A 15,971-nucleotide genomic window follows, 5' to 3' on the forward strand; every position below is an offset into this window, starting at 1 on the left:
TCAAACATCTGCAGTCAGGGAGCCATCATCTATTTAATTTCCAGTTGAAATCGCCATGAAGCACAACTTCTTCATTTTCAGCATCAAGAAAAAAACAGAGAACATAGATTCAACAGAAAATTACACAAAAACCTCAATAACTAAATTTAATATTGGTTTATTCAGTATTTACTGTGTCCATGCTTTGCCATTAATACAGAGTCTGTTCTTTTCGGGAGACTTGCTTTCAGTATTGCAAGGAAATTTGCAGGGACATTTTTCTACACCACAAAAGTTTAATCTTTGAATTTGGTTGCATTTTTTGCTGCTCACGGTTCAGATATTCCTAAACACATTCGATGATGTTGAGGTCGGGAATCTGGGGTGGTCAGTCCATTGTTAGGAACAATGAACCAGCAGCTTCTTTGTTTGATTTGCAAATTTTCCTCTTTGTTGTCTGTTTTCTTTTTTCAGTTTCTTGTCAGCTACACATCCTTTCAGACCCAAAGTGTTGAGTTGTCTTCTCACAGTGGAAGGATGCACAGAAATACCTGTGTTTTTTTTTTTTGGATCTGAAACAAGAGTGGAGCTTGTTTTTCTCCTCTCTCTCAAAGATGAAAGCTTTAAGTACTGTTTATCTGATAGTGACAGTTTTGGTGGTCTACCAGGTCTTGCATGGTTGTTATGAGTCCCATTTTCTCTGTATCCTTTCATCATTTTTTGAATTCCTGCTTTTTTACTTCTTTAACTATGAAGTGGATTATCTTATAGCTAATCTCCTCAAAAAACATCTCCTGAAAAATGAATTACTTGAAAATGAAACAAATGTGTCTCCTTGACCAGAGTTGATGGAATGATGTGATGTCTACCTCTGAGCTGTGTGAGGTCATAAGCTCATGGACCTCCACTGAGCAGCAACTGCTCTTTTGCACAGACAACAGAAACAACAACTAGAGGCACCCAACACAGCAGGAGAGCACAGTAAAACACACACACATACACATAAAGTAAGCATCTGTCACTAGAGACTGAAAACACAAAAGACTGCTCACCATCTAGCTCTCTCTGTCACACAATCACTTATTACTTTTTTTCTTACTTGGAAAAAAATTAAATCCAGTTTAAACTGGATTTAAACTCCTGCTGTCAGACCTGACACATATTCAGGAGACTAAAGCTTTAACAAAAGGGGCTGACAGAACATTGAATATAATAATAGTATAATATAGCATGTAATATAATAAAAGCACATTGTCTCATTGAATATGATAAGAGCATATTATAGCATGGAATGTAATAAAAGTACTTTATATAATGAAATATAATGAGTGTATTACAGCATACAATATAATAAGAGTGCATTCTAGCATACAATATAATAAGAGTGCATTCTAGCATAAAATATAATAAGAGAGCATTATAACAGAGCATAATAAGAGTGCATTACAGCATACAATATAATAAGAGTGCAATATAGCATGGAATATAATAGGAGTGCATTATAGCATATAGTATTAAAAGAGTGTATTATAGTGTGGAATATAATAAGAGTGCATTATAACATATAATATAATAAGAGTACATTATAGCATAAAATATAATGAGTGTATTATAACATAGAATATAATAAGAGTGCATTATAGCATAGAATAGAATAAGTGCATTACAGCATATAATATAATAAGAGTGCAATATAGCAAATAATATAAGAATGCATTGTAACATATAATAAGAGTGCATTATAGCACAGAATATAATAAGAGTACATTATAGCATGGAATATAATAAAAGTGCATTACAACATAGAATATAAGAGCACATTATAGCAGGGAATATAGAAAGAACACATTATAGCATTGAATCTAAAATTATATAATTTAATATAACAAGACTGTATTATAGCATGGAAAATAATAAAGTACAATGTAGCATGATATAATGAGAGTATCTTATAGCATGAGATCCAGTCAGAACTTATTAGGCCGAGTATTAGCTCTAACTCTGTGTATTGAAAGACCAGCTTCAAAACTGTTTGTCCTTCCCACACACTGCACATTTCATGTAGAAAAACGTGACCAACAAAACTGTCTTTAGAGACTTTCACATTCATATAAGTGTGTTTTGAACAGCTGTCTCAGAACTATTCTTCCGAGAGTCATTGTGTTAGTCACACAGGCTCAGAGCAGGCTGTGTTAGGGCCAGTTGTTGAATATTGCAGCCCAAGCTGGTCTTATAAACATCAGGATGGTATAAAAGAACCACCACAGCACTGTGTATGTGTGCATGGTGAGGAACAGGCCTTCTGAGCTTGTTTTTATTTTATATGACACTGGACGTGTCCCTTTATAGTAAGGTTTACATTCCATTAAAGCACAGTGTAAACAAATCACACGTCTTCACACCCAGCAATCATAACATTACCTAAAAGGCCACTCAGTGAGTAGCAGAGGAGTCACTGAGAGCGCCTGCCTCATGCAGTCTCAACACTGCACTGTGAAAGCAGACACACCTGCTACACTGGAAAGTGCCTACATTTTAATATGCACATCATAGCTAAAATCTTTTATGATTTCTCTGCGTACAATACTGTGTAAAAGTCAGACCACCCATCATTTATTCAATTTAATATTCTTTTTTCAGCCTCAGAAAAAAAACAGAAAAAAAAATATTTAACAGAAAATTACACAATTGATTGTCCTCAACAACTCAAAAGACTCACACAGGACCATCAAATATAATTTTCAAAATTTCAGCATTTAGTTTGTGCACCATTCGCCTTTATTACATCTATTTTTCTTTTTTCAGAAGACTTGCTTTTAGTTAAGTTCTTTCCTAGTTGTTTGCATTTTCTGCTTCTTAAACAAATTCAATGATGTTGAAGTCTGGACTCTGGGGTGGTCAGTCCATTGTTTTGAGAACATCAGCCGCTTCTTTGTTTCATTTGCAAGTTTTCTTTTCTTAGTAGGGGCAACTTGACAGCCACACATCTTTTCAGACCCAGACCATTGAGTTGTCGTCTCACAGTGAAAGGATGGACAGAAACACCTGTGGATTTTTTCAGATCTGAATCAAGAGTAGAGCTTGATTTTCTTTTCTCATAAAGATGAAAGCTTTTTAAAGTGCTGATTATCCAATGGTGACAGCCAAAACATTATGACCGCTCACAGATGAGGCAGATAATAGTGTAACGTTGATTATTTCATAACAAAGGTGCATGTCAAAGTCTGGGATATATTAGATGGAAGGCGAACAGTTGGTTCTCATAGTCATCGTGTTGGATGTGGGAGAAACAGGCAGATGCAAAGACCTGAGTGACTTATCAATACACAAGGGTAACAAAGGCTATCCCATCTGGTCTGAACCCGAAAGAAGGGCTACTGTGGCACAAATCTCAGAATGATGATGGTTACAAGAAGAATGTGTCACAACACAGGGTATGTATTGCACCCTGCTGTGTATGAGGCTGTGTAGCTGCAGACTGGTCAGAGTGTCCATGCTAACCCTACAATAGGTGCACGAACTTTAGAGCTGGACCATGAAGAAGTCCATGGAAGAAGGCCACCTGGTCAGAGGAGTCCCATTTTCTTTTACATCATGTGGATGGCCAGGTATGTGTGCTATGTTTACCTGGGGAAGTGATGGCACCGGGATGCACTGTGGGAGGAAGACAAGCTAGAGGAAGCAGTATTATGCTCCGGGCAGTGATCTGCTGGGAACCCCTGGGTCTGGGCATTCATGTGGGTGTCAATTTGACACATGCTTATTATTGTGGACCAGGTACACCTTCAAGGCAGTGATATTCCCCAATGCCAGTGGCCTCTTTCAGCAGAATAATGCTCCCTGCCATTTACACACACTGTTCAGAAATTGTTTGAGGAACACAAGAGCTCAAAGTGTTGCCCTGGCCTCCAAATTTCCCAGATCTCAACCTAATTGAGCATCTGTGGGATGTGCTGAAACAAAAAATCCAATCCACAGTAGATCCTTCTTGCAACTTACAGGTCTTGCAGGATCTGCTGCTAACGTCTTGGTGTCAGATACCACAGGGCAACTTCAGAGGTCTTGTAAAGTCCATGTCTTGGTGGTTTGGAGCTGTTTTGGCAGCACATGGAGGACCAACAGCATATTAGGAGGGTGGTCCTAATGGTTTGGCTCATGTATATCACCTACATATAAGCCTATTAAAATGTAGGCAGTGCACTGTAGAACATGTGCATTACACATATGAAGATTTTAATTCCAAAATGTTGAAAAAGTGTATCTATTTGTAAAAAAGATTAAATAATACTTTTTGAAACACAATTTCTCTAAAGGTGCTTTCAATAATAATATTGCATTGATATTTCTTGTATGTGTGAAGCCCACTGCCAACATAAATGAAATAGAAAAAATAGGTCTTTATATATATATATATATATATATATATATATATATATAAATTATTACAGCATACAAAATAAAGTCATTCATACAAGTGATTTCAAACTCTTGCCTGAGTCAGTTTAATTCAACTGATATTTTAAAACATGCATATCATTATTCAGGGTTTTCAATAACCAGGTCTAATGTGATCTGATCATCTAGGGAGAAGGAGGGTCTGGATAGATAATCTCTCACTACCTCACTAGGGCGGGGAGTCTGTGTGGACAGTGCGTCAGCCCTGCCACCAGGGAACACACAGCTCATTCAGCTTTGTATGTTTCAGATGCTTTAACAAAAAGATGAGCAAAACGTTTTTGGCAATGTTCAAACACATATGGAAAGCATTACATCTCAGTGCTGTGAGGGAGCAGTGAACAGTCTAAAGAGCTTGAATGTGGCGATGGGACCAGTGTGACACTAACACAAGTAAATCCCTCAGTCAGCATTAAAGTACACACTTTCAGAAGGTAATGCTCCACTAGTTACATTCTAATAGTTCTCTAGATTTCAAGCGCAGAGAATGTAAGGATCAATGTGGTGAATAGAAACTCATTCCATTATAATACAGCTATTTCTTTTTTGTTATTGTGACAAATTGTACCAATATGCTTTTCTGGGCATATCATGGATATCATCTTAACTTAAGGAACACTGCATGACTGAATGGCTCATTAAAAAGAAACATTAGCGCTAAGTAATTTAACTGAAAGCATATTACACTCAGTATTCAATAGCATTTTAAATGTGGCACTACTGGTCTACTTAGTCTTTTACAATTTACAGAAAAACTAAATATCATAATGCATATCATGTAGGTGTCTTTTGAAACGTTTCATATATATTGACATATATATTTGTCATCTCGCCCCACCCCTACATTGTAGTGCAACACGGATTCAAACTGCTATGAACCACTATCATTACTGTTTACATGTCTGAAACCATTGAGGTGTCACCAAATAGTAACTCCTTGTCTGCGAGATATTGCGCCGTATAGCCCTGGAAGTGTATGCCCTATGGTTGTGCATAAACCAGTTGTTAATTGATGACTGTAGCCAACAACCTACATAGCCAGTGCTATGGTTTGACAATTTCCTTCTTGGCTAAATAATACATTTGGTCTTCCTTAACTGCCACTGAAGCAAGTTCTATTAACACAACAGCAGAAGTTTAAAATACTGCATGTATCAATTGTGTACTGCGTACTGTCCACATCAGGTTAAACTGAAACTGCTTACGTGAACTAACATAAAAGCTCATTAAACTGAAAGCAAAACTGATGGAGCTGCTCTTGTGGCGAGTTATTTTTGCATAACTTGTCTGGGACTGCAGGTGTGTGGCTAAAACCAGCTGAAGCTTATAAGAACACTTACAGGCTGAAACTGGTCTGGGCCCACACTGGGCCCTGCAGTGCAATGTCCCCTTTTCAACAACAATGAAGCCCAGTGAATATGGCAGATTAATGTATTAAAGGGCCCATATCATGAACTGAATTCACTTTTTTAAAAATAAAAGTTTGCTATTGTATGTAAATAATATTTCAAAACATACCACTCACTCCTTAAGTCCATATGGTCTATATATGAAAAAGGAAGCTGCAAAAACACCCTGTTTTGAATTCACTGTTTTTGTGATTATATGAATGGTATTTACATAATATTATATTTGATTATACAGCCTACAACAGGTTAACTCCACCCATTCACCTTGAAGTTACAAGCAGTGTTTCAGCCTGGACTGCTTTTTGAATGAGGCACAACAGACAGCAGCCAACCATAAAAGATTTAATTTACTGATATCAGTCTCAAAGGCAGAGTAACAAAACCAGCCTGTTTAATTCTAAGGGAAAAGGTGAAGTTAGAAAATGGTCTTCTACGAATGAATTCTGACTCTTTTTGGCACATAAACCCTCACAAATGTCATAAACGCACCACAGAAGAAAAAAATAAAATACAAGAAAACGCAGGATACGGGAACCTTGAAGTTCATCCATGCTGTGAACCTTCTAAGTATGGTCGAAGGAAAATGGAAAAGCATAGACTGTTATCAGCCCCAAACACAACAGAAAACCAAATATACCCCAACAAGAAGACAAAGACTGCAAACTTTTACATACTTTCAAATTTATTTATAACAATGACTTGCAAATTAAAGGTTTCCAAACTCCTAAATGTATGTGTGAGTGTCTAGTGTCTGGTCTGTTTTACTGTTTTTCTAATTAAAACTAGTCAAATAGGGATATACTTTTAGAAACTTCATGAAACATCATAAAGAACAGCACTCTGGGTAGCCCTGCCATGGTCCCCTTAGTCACTGCAGAAACCTATCTTTGCTGATCAAAGTTTTAGAAGTATTTGATCATTCATTTTGCTCCAATCTTTTTTCCCCACTTGCACTTGTTCCTCTCTTCTTTTCTTCATTCTCACTTAATCCTCACCATCTCCCTCCTCTCCTTGGTCACCATCCATCAACAGGGCAGCATACTTACTGGCTGAACTAAATTTCTGCAGTGACAAAAAAAAACAAACAAAAAAAAAACAAACAAACAAAAACAAACAAACAAAACAATACTTCTCATTAGTTTTTTGTGCTATTATGACATTGGGTGCTTTAATCTATAAAATATAATTCCTCCACTTCAGACAATTACATCTCCAAATTGCAGATGTGTTGACGTCTTACATATTGTGGATTGCTGTGTGAGGATTCAGTAAGACTTCTTTCATTGTGATTAGGTATAGGTATGAAGTAAAAGGGAAAGAGATAAGGCCCGTGTCTTTGGAGGACTGGTTTGGCTGTGTTCAGGGACTCACCGGGGGTGCGGTCTCCTCATATTTCTTTGGCTCCGGTGCAGGTTTGGACTCTTTCTCTCGCTTAATTTCTTTCCTGACAATCAAAAAACACCAACATGTGAAAAATCAAGGCCAGCATGGAACACACTTATTTCACTTTCAGCACTATGATGTCAACCATGCCACATGCCTTATGCCGGGATCAAAATACATAAATTCAGCCCGACTTTGACATGATTTTGTCACAGCTGACAAAGTACCAGCATCGGGTCTGAATATGAGCATCAGGAACAAGGAATGGGTCTAGTAGTGCGACATAATCGAAGAACAGCGATGTGGGATCCCATCTGGGATGCCCAATGATACACCAACGAAAAGTCTAGCATGTCAGAATTTTTTGTATTTTCCTGCCTAGTTTTACCTCTCCTAGGACGCATTCCTTGACATTGACCAATAGGATCACAGAGTGTCTGGTGCACGTGTTATCCTATTGGTGAAGAGCTGGTAGCTACATCTATGCAATAATCTTACTATGTTAACACATTCGTTACCTCAAGTTCTCTTTATAGGACAGACAGCCCACTGGCCCAGGAAGGGGTCCGCAATTGCTTTTTCTTTCCTTACTTTTCCATTTCAAAACACAAAACCACGAACAACACACCCAATGCCTCTGTAGCCATGACTGACAGTTCTTGACCCTCCTAGCTGACAGCCTATTAAGTCGCGCAAGGATGTGAACGATGATTGGTCGGCGTAAAACATATAGTTTTGCCAGTCTCCGCACTGAGACACGGCAAGAATTTGTGGCACTATGATTGCCTAATCTGACATAGTGACCATTGTTAAAAACAAACTGTAGTCTGATCCCGGCATGACCAAGAACATCACACAGAAGGAAAAAAAAATACTAAGTGCACCTGTCTGTGGGTTCTTGTCGCCTGTCTTTGTTAAGTCCATCTCTGTTGGGTCCATCTCTGTTGGGTCCATCTCCTCGACCCCGACCTCCTCCTCTTCCAGCCCCTCCCCCTCTTCCCTGAGACACGCCTCTCTCCTTGCCTATCCCATCCATTCGATTCTCATCTAAATACACAAAAACACCGTAATAAAGCATCTGTCCATTGTTTGAACTGTACAGTGCTGTGCACCATAAACCTTCTTACCTCTGCCAGATGCTGGGTCCTCTGCCAACTCCGAAGAGCTGTGGATGGAAAACATAACAGAAAAAGAAACATACTTAACACCTTAATTTAGTACTATAATAATAAAAACAATAATCATCTTAAGCGTCAGTGTCATTCACTTAGTAGTATTTATCTACATTGTTCCATTCTACATTTCTGTATTGTTACAAAACCTTTTAAATATGCTGTTCTGGTTCAGTTCCAAACCTTAACATGTACTCCTTTACTGTATGACCGCATGTCTCACCTGCCCTGTTTATGAGCGCTACTACTGGTAGGGCCGGCTGAAGGTCCAGTACTTGAGCTGCCACCTGTGCTCCGTTTAGCCCATGCATTCTCCTTAGGGGGAGGAGCTGGCATCGCTTTCAGCGGGAGAGCTCCCTGATTGGAGGAGGACGGTGGGCGGGAGTCTGGGGAGGCAGGTGCATCCTCTTGGCCACTGAACACTTCATTATCTGAATGTTCACTCTGGTGACGTTTCGAACCTACTCAAAAGGATATTTAAATATAAATTGTGAGCTTTACTTGCTACATACCTAAAATACACAGGTTGAAAACCTTGGTCCTGGAATCTCCATGCCCTGCATATTTTGCTTGCTCAAGCACACCTGATTCAGCTAATCATCTAAAAAAAACAGGCCCTTCTTAAACTGGAATAGGTATATTTAAGCTGCGAAAACACTGATATCTAAAGTTACTTTGTGGTACGCCATGGACTCATGTCTGGAAAACTTAAGAATATTACCTCCAGGATGTGTGGAGTCACTTGCTGTGCGTTCTTGCTCACTGGCTGTCACCTCGCTGCGCCAGCTGGGGTCCCTGTGCAGAGAAGAAGTGTGAATCCCTCACACCTCTTAGTGCCTCACTTTCCTCATCTCCCTTTCACTAGTGCCTGTTTCCTTTTTTGGCTGTCTTGTAGACTGACATTTAACTGAGAAAAACATCTGAATTCTTTAAACTAACTCCATTTCTATTGTTAGTGCCTACCCAGCCCCTTGCTCTTGAACACCAACATAATTATTAGCACCATCTTTAATCATTAGTTTGTCGACTCATCATCCCCCACTTGCTCTCTCTCACCGATCCCGTGGTCGTCTTTCTGGAGGTCTGTTTTTGTCCTCCTCCAGCTGTCTCTGCAGTCGCTCCTGTTCCTTCTTCAGCCTCTCTTCCACTTCACGCTCCTTGGCAGCTGTGTCCACAGGTTTGGCAGCTCCAAATATGGAGGCAGAACGGCTGGGGTTGGCCGTGGTGGTTTGGGGGGAGGTGGCACCACTTTGCTCGTCCTCTTTTGGGATGCTGCGTGGTTTCAGGTTCAGTCTAGGTCTCTGTGGAGGGCCTGTAAACACATTATATTACTATAAAGGCTTATCACATCACCAGTACAAATATGGTAAAAAGGCCAAACTGTACTACTGCCATCTGTGAAGACGTCACATGAAGAGAAAGTATCTTTATAAACTGAAATTCTTCAGACTTGCACTCAGAAACAAACATTCTCTGAACACCAGCATACTGTACCTCTCTCCTCACGTCGCTCACTGCGGTCTTCATCTCGCCTGTCATCGAAGTCACGTCTGAAGCCACTACCGAACGCCCAGCGACCCCCACCACGAGATTCATAACCTAAGAATCATACAACATGAATTTTTTAACGACCGATGAGACATACCCTGTTATAGGGGTCTCACAGGCGGGGGGGGGGTGAAGAATGGGGTACAGTCTTCAGATGTCAGAATAACAACCTTTTAATAATTGGGACAAAATCTATCTGAACAATCTGCCCTGTTTATTTTTGGAGCACCCCTCCCTGTTGGACAAAAATCACTAACCTCCACGGTCGTAGTCTCTGCTGCCTCGGTCGTCGTAGCGTTCCCTACGGTCCCGGTCATCATAACGATCCCTGCGGTCCCGGTCATCATAGCGATCCCTGCGGTCCCGGTCGTCGTAGCGATCTCTACCACCATAGCGATCATCACGCCATGGACCGTCCCTGTGTCGATCTGACTCATACCGGTCACGTGACTCTGAACAAAGAGACATCATAGCATTACAAAAAGGTTGCCATGGTGACCCAATACATTCCACATTTGCATATATAAAGTGAGTTAGAGCAGACCTGCAGCATCAGAGCTGCGGATTTTGCGTATACACATGAGAAATGTAGAACAGAAGAGACGTACTCTCCCCATAGTCATCATTTCTTCGTGGTCCATCATCCTGCTCCGCGCTGGGTCGAGCTCTCCAATCAGAATCCGTCTTATCAGGACCACTGTCACCCCCTCGGCCCCGATCCCGCCCTGACATCATACCACCATCTCTCTCTGCAAGGACAATAGAACTGTTAATTTGGGTAAGACACAGCGGTGTTGACCATATGAGGATGTAAGAAAAGATTAAAGGTCTCAAGTTATGACAGACAGGACTGTGGTTTCTGAAGACGGCGAGAGTGTGTGTGACTGGGTTTGGTGGGAGGATGTTTAGAGCTTTTGATATCAAAAACTGTCATTGCTGTCAGAACGCTACCTGTAAAACAAAGTGTTTGAGGTGGCATGTCTACATCAGATTCACTTACCTTTGTCATTGGACTGATCTGCAATATCTACTCGAATTCTCCTGTTCCCAAGGTTCTACATAAAAACCATAAATAGTTAACAGTAATGCACAAGCTGCTACGTAAAAAAAGGTATCCAAGCTAAATCTAACTGTACCTCTTCATTTAAAGTAAGCGCACGGAGGAGTGAGTCGACGTCGTCAAACTCAGCGTAGCCGAACCCCTTTAGCCTCTCTGGGTTACTCGGCTCCCGTGGCAACCGCACTGCACTGATCTGAGAGCAAAACAAACACACATTTACTCCCTCAGTTTCACCACTGATTCACTCTCATACTACAACACTGCATAAAATAAACACCAATTTTTTTAATAAAAAAAAATCCACAAAAACTTGGATTCATTACAAGGTGACAGTAGCAGAATCCAGAAGAGTAATAATTAAGATCTTCATCACAGTTTAGAAAGCATTCATTCAGTTCTGCATTCACTCATATATAGATAACTTTTCATAATCATAAAGCACTATATACACACAAACATATATATTTGTATATATAAAACGTCCAAAAGCATGATTCTGAACAAGTACTGAAAACCCAAACAGGTTTTGCACATTACAGCATGCCGCCTAGGACTAGCCTTAACTCCCTCATAAAGGTCACAAACCCCCTCCTCACCGCCAGGCCTCTGAAGAAATCTTTGATGGACTCTTCACTGACGTCATAGGGCAGGTTACCAAGGAAGGCGGTGTAGGGTGGGCTGCGGGGCAGACGCGACCGGTCAATGTTTGGCTCCCGGGCTGCACGAGGAGCTGTTGGCAGGAGGGACCGATCAATGGGCGGCGCACGATGCGCGTCTTCCTCTGTATGCCAGGAGGTAGACACTGGGGACGGAAGAAGGGAGGGGGAGAGAGAGAGAGGGAAGGAGGGAGGGAAGGAGAGAGGGAAGGAGAGAGAGAGAAAGTTTTAGAGGAGGCAGAATCTACAGATTTTTTAAACAACAAGAATAAGATAATACATTTCTAGCATTACTTTAACCTTTTATCAGCAGCAAGAAACCAAAAGCTTCATAACCCTTTGCTGAATATCCATCATAATAAAGTAAAAATGTTCTAAATCTTGCCTTCATCTAAGCATTCACTGGCATCTTAACCACTGCTCACCTTCTCCATCAAAGTCATCAGTTTCATCTGCCCAACTGGTTGCTTTCGCAGGTGCGTAATAGTGTGGTGCAGAACCTCCAGTATCTTCCGCAAGGAAGTCAGTCAGAGTTAGAGTCTTGCCCTTCTTATTCTTCTTCTTAGCTGGAGAAAGAAGAGAATAAGAATGAAGTGAAAACAAGGTCACTTCCATTTACACAGGAATACAGCAAGTGCATTCATTAATGACAAAATGAAATGTTTTAGCAAAACTGTTCTTACAGTATATTTTTCACGCATGTACATTTAGATGTTAAACAATAACCAAAACTACGTTAGCCTTGTGTAATACAGCCGATCCATGTGGGCACAAAGATAAACAGCCAGTGTGGTTGGACTACCATAGATAAGGCACATACAATCTATAGGCCTCTGCTCAAAAACGACATGCCTAACATGTAAAACAAACAATATGTAAAACTACTCCCAAAAACTGAATGAAGCCTATAACACTACATCAGGTTATTTCCACAGCTTTATTTTAGGAAAATGAGCTGTGTAACAATATAAAGTCAAAGCAACTTCCCAAGCATTTAAATGTAAGTTTTTTCCCCTCAGTCAATAAAAGGATTATTCTACTTTAAAACATGTGCTTTGCTTCTGATAACAAATAAAGGTAGTCAGATAGCTAGAACAACCCTTGAGAAGGCTAAATTTCACAAGAAAACTGCGCTAAACAAAGTTATTTAGTTTCACAAGCATTTAAGAGTACAAATCTATGGATCAGTTGGTTTAGTGAACAGCTACCGATAAGAAAGTGTTTTTTACAGCACTCGCAGAACAGTGTGTGCTATGAATTCCTTTGTTAAAAGGTTACTCCATCATTTTTTACAAAACCTCGTACATAACTACATGATTAAGATGTAAACAAAGTCATTCAGACTGGTTCGGTGTGAAATGCTTCGTTTTAGTGAAACTTGCTGAGTTAGATTTGTTCACAGTGTTGGTGATAGGAACCAGACGTCTGAAGAGTTTAATGCCTCTGAAAGCTTCCTCTCAGAAAGCTATTACATTAAATGGTTAGATAAGTGCTGAACGATGTCTGACACACTGTTCTATCACAGTTTTTGATAAAGTGTGGCTTAAAATGTATTTGCATCTATTTAATTAATTAACTGTAGAGAGGTGCATGCAGGGCATGCAGGGAAATCAGAGTCCGTAAGTTTCTCTACAATGATCCATTTCACTTCAAACGACTCCGAGTGACTGTTTACATCTCAGGGACAGAAATATTCAGATTTTTTTTAAATATTAGTGGATTTATCCTTTACGCTTCTATGACAACTTCTGTTTCTAAGGCCAGTCACCATTAGATCGCGCGCTGCCCGTTAAAGCACGTGGAGAAGGTAGTCCCGCCTACCGGAACTTCATGCGCATGCGCGATAAGCACAGGTCCCTGCCGTAGCACAGCGCGATATACCTTATAAATGGTACATAACGGCACATATCACAAGATTTCACAGTTTAAACGGGATTATATACTGAAGAAACACCATAAAACGTCTCAATAAGCAATAAGAAAACCCAGTTCGTCTATAAATCCCTCCGGAGTGCCGCCGCAGCCCGGAGCATATGACTCCACAGCTAACAGGCTAACCGAGTGGCTGCCTCAGCAGCCTGTACAGCACCATCTGATAGGCTTTTATAAAACAGGCTCGCGTGCTATCATTTAAAAACGGCTGATATTGATTCAGATACAATGTAGCAATATTCTAATACAGCGTTTAAAGCGGGACCCCTCCCTCTGCAAAAAAACTCGACACAGACCGCAACTCCACATTGAGCTCACCTGATGCCGCCATGTTGGAAACTGTGCACGTCGCCGAGACCCGGATGAAAGCGTCACTATGGCGCGTGGCATGGGAGCTGGAGCGCGCGCTTCATTTCTACGGTAAAGGCCGAACAGTGTGAGCGGCTGAGGTGTGCACACTGAAACATGCATAACTGAGACATGGATCAGTTCAGCCCAATGTTTCTGTTATTGTACCAGAACGAGAAGCTTTCTCACTCTTCACTCCAGTGTGACGTGCGTGCAACACAATCACAGACAATGAATAACTACTGACTCAGCTTGCTGTACAAAGCAGTTTTTGCTGTAGCTCAAAACATTTTTGTCTTTCAGAAATAGTAAGGTCCAACAGAATATACTCCTGGGGTGCCCCATGTCAGTGGTGGGCCGAGGGCCAAAAAGGCAAAACAATACAAAAATACTTCACAGTGTAATTTTAAAAGGAAAATAATAATGTTAATATATATATATATACACCAATCAGGCATAACATTATGACCACCTCCTTGTTTCTATGCTCATTGTCCATTTTATCCACTCCACTTACTATATAGGTGCACTTTGTAGTTCTACAATTACAGACTGTAGTCCATCTGTTTCTCTGCATGCTTTGTTAGCCCCCTTTTACCCTGTTCTTCAGTGGTCAGGACCCTCACAGAGCAGGTACTATTTGGGTGGTGGCTCATTCTCAGCACTGCAGTAACACTGACGTGGTGGTGGTGTGTTAGTGTGTGTTGCGCTGGTCTGAGTGGATCAGACACAGCTGCTGGAGTTTTGAAACACCTCAGTGTCACTGCTGGACTGAGAATAGTCCACCAACCAAAAATATCCAGCCAACAGCGTCCTGTGGGCAGTGTTCTGTGACCACTGATGTAGGACTACAGGATGACCGACACAAACTGTGCAGCAGCAGATGAGCTATCGTCTCTGACATTACATCTACAAGATGGACTGACAAGGTAGGAGTGTCTACTAGAGTGGACAGTGAGTGGACACAGTGTTTAAAAACTCCAGCAGCACTGCTGTGTCTGATCCACTCATACCAGCACAACATACACTAACACACCACCACCACATCAGTGTTACTGCAGTGCTAAGAATGATCCACCACTCAAATAGTACCTGCTCTGTGAGGGTCCATGGGGGTTCTACAAAGTGCACCTATATAGTAAGTGGAGCTGATAAATGGACAATGAGCATAGAAACAAGGGAGGTGGTCTTAATGTTATATGTTATAATGTTAATGTTATCTCTCTCTCTCTCTCTCTCTCTCTCTATATATATATATATATATATATATATATATATATATATTTATATATACACATAGAGAGAGAGAGAGAGAGAGAGAGAGAGAGAGCTGGATTGTTCCAAGGAGATCTACGAGGGGTCCTGTGATTTTCAGCTACACCATCATAAAACCTACCACTGTATCAATTAAAAAAATAACTATTGGGCAACTTTGCTGTACTGACTTTAATAAGATGTGAATCTGACTTCAGAGAAAACTTTAATGCACAAATTTACAGCACTCGCTGGTGCTTTTTTTTTTTTACAAACTACTCTAATATTTGTTTATATGTAGACATCCAAAAACATGCTTACTGCATTCATGTCAAAGTGAAGGTAAATATACGTAAAACATCTTAAACAGTTCCTTACTTTGTTTTGCACTATACTGATTATAAAGTACACAAATCTATTCTGAAGTATTCTCCCAGACTTTTTTGTGTGATTTTCACACAGCCCACTGGTAGCTGACACACCACCCTTCACACACTACATTTAACTTGTGGAGAAGCCTGTATGATAGTGAAGTGGCGCCACACCCTGTAGAAAGCCTGCAAGCGTGCTTTATGGTCCGATTACATTTAGAACTGCACTGCTTCATTACTCACTAGAAACAACCTCCAACACTGCATTTATATTGCCAATCTCTAAACCCTCCGTATTGTTGGTGGAGAATTCCTGTGTTTATAGCTGTCATTAAAATTCAGAGATTTTATATTTGTTGCTACACAACTATATCAGAAGTTACCATGACTGGCAAAAATATTGT

The 15,971-nt window shown here is 40.4% G+C and overlaps 1 protein-coding gene across 1 annotated transcript; it reads right to left on the bottom strand.

The window, feature by feature from the left end:
• Positions 1-6,504: 6,504 nt before the first annotated feature.
• eif4bb (eukaryotic translation initiation factor 4Bb) lies at positions 6,505-13,979 on the bottom strand. The gene is made up of 15 exons (XM_036570774.1): positions 13,913-13,979; positions 12,088-12,228; positions 11,603-11,808; positions 11,083-11,199; positions 10,947-11,001; positions 10,555-10,695; positions 10,204-10,398; positions 9,893-9,997; positions 9,455-9,710; positions 9,120-9,193; positions 8,622-8,859; positions 8,354-8,391; positions 8,111-8,273; positions 7,215-7,287; positions 6,505-6,905 (listed from the first exon to the last, which is right to left on the bottom strand). Exons 1-15 carry the CDS (start codon positions 13,923-13,925, stop codon positions 6,828-6,830), a joined length of 1,893 nt encoding a protein of 630 aa, XP_036426667.1. The 5' UTR covers positions 13,926-13,979; the 3' UTR covers positions 6,505-6,827.
• Positions 13,980-15,971: the final 1,992 nt, after the last annotated feature.

This window comes from Colossoma macropomum, unplaced genomic scaffold, assembly GCF_904425465.1.
Source record: "Colossoma macropomum unplaced genomic scaffold, Colossoma_macropomum, whole genome shotgun sequence".
In the NCBI taxonomy this organism is placed as follows: Eukaryota; Metazoa; Chordata; class Actinopteri; order Characiformes; family Serrasalmidae; genus Colossoma; species Colossoma macropomum.